Below are 4274 nucleotides of genomic sequence, written 5' to 3' on the forward strand. Positions count from 1 at the left end.
CCCCAAACCCCCCTATAACCCCCATATTCCCCCCAAATCCCCCCTGTACCCCCCAAATCCCCCCTGTACCCCCCTAAATCCCCCCTATACCCCCCCATATCCCCCCGTACCCCCCCAAATCCCCCCTATATTCCCCCATACCCCCCCAAATCCCCCCTATACCCCCCTAAATCCCCCCAAATCCCCCCCAAATCCCCCCTATACCCCCCCCTATCCCCCCCCTACCCCCCTAAATCCCCCCCACTGACATGTCCCTCCCCCCCCCTGCCCCCCTGCCCCCCCCCCCAGGTATACTACGCCAAGAAGAAGCGTCGGGCGCAGCAGTGCCCCCCCGAAGCCGCCGGCACCAAGAAGGAGCGCCGGGGGGTGGCCCAGGGCTACGACGACGCCAACCACGACTACATCGTGCGACCCGGCGAGCGTTGGCTCGACCGCTACGAGATCGACTCCCTCATCGGCAAAGGCTCCTTCGGGCAGGTGAGGGTCTCACCTTCAGGGGCCACCACGGGGGGGGGGGGGGATTGTCCCCAAATTGTCACCTCGGGGGAGGACACGGCACATCCGCTTCGGTCCTTTCCATTCCGGGGCTCCATCCAGGTTCATTTTTGGGGGTTCTGGTGGCATCTCCGGGGGCCTCACAGCATCTCTGGGGTCCCCAAAGCAACTTTGGGGTCCCTCTGCCACCCCTGAGGTCCCACCAGCATCTTGGGGTCCCCTCCGTGTCCCCAAATTGTCACCTGGGGGTCCCCATCCTTCCCCTCCTCCATCTGCATCCAGGTTCATTTTTGGGGGTTCTGGTGGCATCTCCGGGGGCCTCGTGGCATCTCCGGGGTCTCCAGAGGGACTTTGGGGTCCCTCTGCCACTCTTGGGGTCCCCCATGTCCCGTCTAGGTCACCCCTGAGGTCCCCAAATTGTCACCTCGGGGGAGGACATGGCACATCCGCTTTGGTCCTTTCCATTCCGGGGCTCCATCCAGGTTCATTTTTGGGGGTTCTGGTGGCATCTCCGGGGGCCTCACAGCATCTCTGGGGTCCCCAAAGCAACTTTGGGGTCCCTCTGCCACCCCTGAGGTCCCACCAGCATCTTGGGGTCCCCTCCGTGTCCCCAAATTGTCACCTCGGGGGGGGACACAGCACATCCACTTCGGTCCTTTCCATTGCGGGGCTCCATCCAGGTTCATTTTTGGGGGTTCTGGTGGCATCTCCGGGGGCCTCGTGGCAACTCCGGGGTCTCCAGAGGGACTTTGGGGTCCCCCTGTCACCCCTGAGGTCCCACCAGCATCTTGGGGTCCCCTCCCTGTCCCCAAATTGTCACCTGGGGGTCCCCATCCTTCCCCTCCTCCATCTCCATCCAGGTTCATTTTGGGGGGTTCTGGTGGCATCTCCGGGGGCCTCAGGGCATCTCCGGGGTCTCCAGATGGACTTTGGGGTCCCCCTGCCACTCTTGGGGTCCCCCATGTCCCGTCTAGGTCACCCCTGAGGTCCCCAAATTGTCACCTCGGGGGGACACATGGCACATCCGCTTCGGTCCTTTCCATTCCGGGGCTCCATCCAGGTTCATTTTTGGGGGTTCTGGTGGCATCTCCGGGGGCCTCACAGCATCTCTGGGGTCCCCAAAGCAACTTTGGGGTCCCTCTGCCACCCCTGAGGTCCCACCAGCATCTTGGGGTCCCCTCCGTGTCCCCAAATTGTCACCTGGGGGTCCCCATCCTTCCCCTCCTCCATCTCCATCCAGGTTCATTTTTGGGGGTTCTGGTGGCATCTCCGGGGGCCTCAGGGCATCTCCGGGGTCTCCAGAGGGACTTTGGGGTCCCCCCGCCACTCTTGGGGTCCCCCATTTCCGTCTAGGTCACCCCTGAGGTCCCCAAATTGTCACCTCGGGGGAGGACATGGCACATCCGCTTTGGTCCTTTCCATTCCGGGGCTCCATCCAGGTTCATTTTTGGGGGTTCTGGTGGCATCTCCGGGGGCCTCACAGCATCTCTGGGGTCCCCAAAGCAACTTTGGGGTCCCTCTGCCACCCCTGAGGTCCCACCAGCATCTTGGGGTCCCCTCCATGTCCCCAAATTGTCACCTGGGGGTCCCCATCCTTCCCCTCCTCCATCTGCATCCAGGTTCATTTTTGGGGGTTCTGGTGGCATCTCCGGGGGCCTCGTGGCATCTCCGGGGTCTCCAAAGGGACTTTGGGGTCCCTCTGCCACCCCTGAGGTCCCCCATGTCCCGTCTAGGTCACCCCTGAGGTCCCCAAATTGTCACCTCGGGGGGGGACACAGCACATCCACTTCGGTCCTTTCCATTCCGGGGCTCCATCCAGGTTCATTTTTGGGGGTTCTGGTGGCATCTCCGGGGGCCTCATGGCATCTCCGGGGTCTCCAGAGGGACTTTGGGGTCCCCCTGTCACCCCTTAGGTCCCACCAGCATCTTGGGGTCCCCTCAGTGTCCCCAAATTGTCACCTGGGGGTCCCCATCCTTCCCCTCATCCATCTCCATCCAGGTTCATTTTTGGGGGTTCTGGTGGCATCTCCGGGGGCCTCAGGGCATCTCTGGGGTCTCCAGATGGACTTTGGGGTCCCTCTGCCACCCCTGAGGTCCCACCAGCATCTTGGGGTCCCCTCAGTGTCCCCAAATTGTCACCTGGGGGTCCCCATCCTTCCCCTCCTCCATCTCCCCCCAAGTTACTCTTTGGGTTCCTCCATCTTGAGGTGCCACCTCCATCCTTTGTTCCCCCCCACCCGCTTTTGGGGTCCCACCACCCACTTTTGGGGTCCCACCACCACTTTTAGGGTCCCCCAAGACCTCAGGTGTCCCCCATGTCCCCTCAATGTCCCCAAGTCCCACCGGGATGTCCCCATCACCCCCATCCTCCCATCTCCCCCCACGTTCCTCCTCAGGTTCCTCCATCTTGAGGTGCCACCTCCATCCTTTCCTCCCCCCCAACCACTTTTGAGGTCCCACCACCCACTTTTGGGGTCCCACCACCACTTTTGGTGTCCCCCACATCCCCTCGATGTCCCCATCACCCCCATCCTCCATCTCCCCCCACGTTCCTCCTCAGGTTCCTCCATCTTGAGGTGCCACCTCCATCCTTTGCTCCCCCCCCAACCACTTTTGAGGTCCCACCACCCACTTTTGGGGTCCCACCACCACTTTTAGGGTCCCCCAAGACCTCAGGTGCCCCCCAGGTCCCCTCAATGTCCCCAACTCCCACCGGGATGTCCCCATCACCCCCATCCTCCATCTCCCCCCACGTTCCTCCTCAGGTTCCTCCATCTTGAGGTGCCACCTCCATCCTTTCCTCCCCCCCAACCACTTTTGAGGTCCCACCACCCACTTTTGGGGTCCCACCACCCACTTTTGAGGTCCCCCAACACCTCGGGGGTCCCCAAGTCCCACCGGGCTGTCCCCATCACCCCCATCCTCCATCTCCCCCCCCGTTCCTCCTCAGGTTCCTCCATCTTGAGGTGCCACCTCCATCCTTTGCTCCCCCCCCCAACCACTTTTGAGGTCCCACCACCCACTTTTGGGGTCCCACCACCACTTTTAGGGTCCCCCAGGTCCCCTCAATGTCCCCAACTCCCACCGGGATGTCCCCATCACCCCCATCCTCCATCTCCCCCCCCGTTCCTCCTCAGGTTCCTCCATCTTGAGGTGCCACCTCCATCCTTTCCTCCCCCCCCCCCCCCAACCTTTTTGGAACTCCTTCCCACCGCTTTTGGGCTCTCCCCACCCCACATATTTTGGGGGGGTGGTGTCCCCCTCTTTTTACTCCTGGGCCCCCTCCTTCCCCCGGTGGCGGTGTCCCCCCGTCCCCCCCCCACCTCCCCTTGTCCCCAGGTGGTGAAGGCCTACGACCACCAAGCCCAGGAGTGGGTGGCCATCAAGATCATCAAGAACAAGAAGGCCTTTCTCAACCAGGCCCAGATCGAACTCCGCCTCCTCCAACTCATGAACCACCACCACACCGAGATGAAGTACTACATCGGTCAGTGGGGCGGGCGCTTGGGGGGGGGTGGGGCTCACCCCACGGCGCTCCTGCTATGGGGTGGTGGTGGTGGTGGTGATGGTGGTGGTGGTGGTGGTGGTGGTGGAGATGGTGGTGGTGGAGATGGTGGAGTCGCTTTGGGGAGAGGGGGGGGGGGAAGGTTGGAGGGGAGGGGGATTTGGGGGGTGTGGGGCAGGGAGATGGGGCAGAGTGTTGGGGGGGGGGCAGTTATGGGGCAGCTATGGGGCAGGGAGGACCAAGGTCTCCCCCATGGTGGAGTAGATCCCACCAC

At 62.8% G+C, this 4274-nt stretch overlaps 1 protein-coding gene across 1 annotated transcript; it reads left to right on the top strand.

Moving 5' to 3' along the window:
* Positions 1 to 288: 288 nt before the first annotated feature.
* Positions 289 to 3982, top strand: LOC309685701 (dual specificity tyrosine-phosphorylation-regulated kinase 1A-like; the record flags this gene model as incomplete). Its single annotated transcript, XM_082501431.1, has 2 exons — positions 289 to 477; positions 3835 to 3982. Coding segments are annotated over 2 exons (337 nt in total), but the record flags the coding sequence as incomplete, so codon positions are not given.
* Between the last annotated feature and the right edge of the window lie 292 nt (positions 3983 to 4274).

Source organism: Vanellus vanellus, assembly GCF_965231255.1.
Source record: "Vanellus vanellus genome assembly, contig: HAP1_SCAFFOLD_2463, whole genome shotgun sequence".
NCBI lineage: Eukaryota > Metazoa > Chordata > Aves > Charadriiformes > Charadriidae > Vanellus > Vanellus vanellus.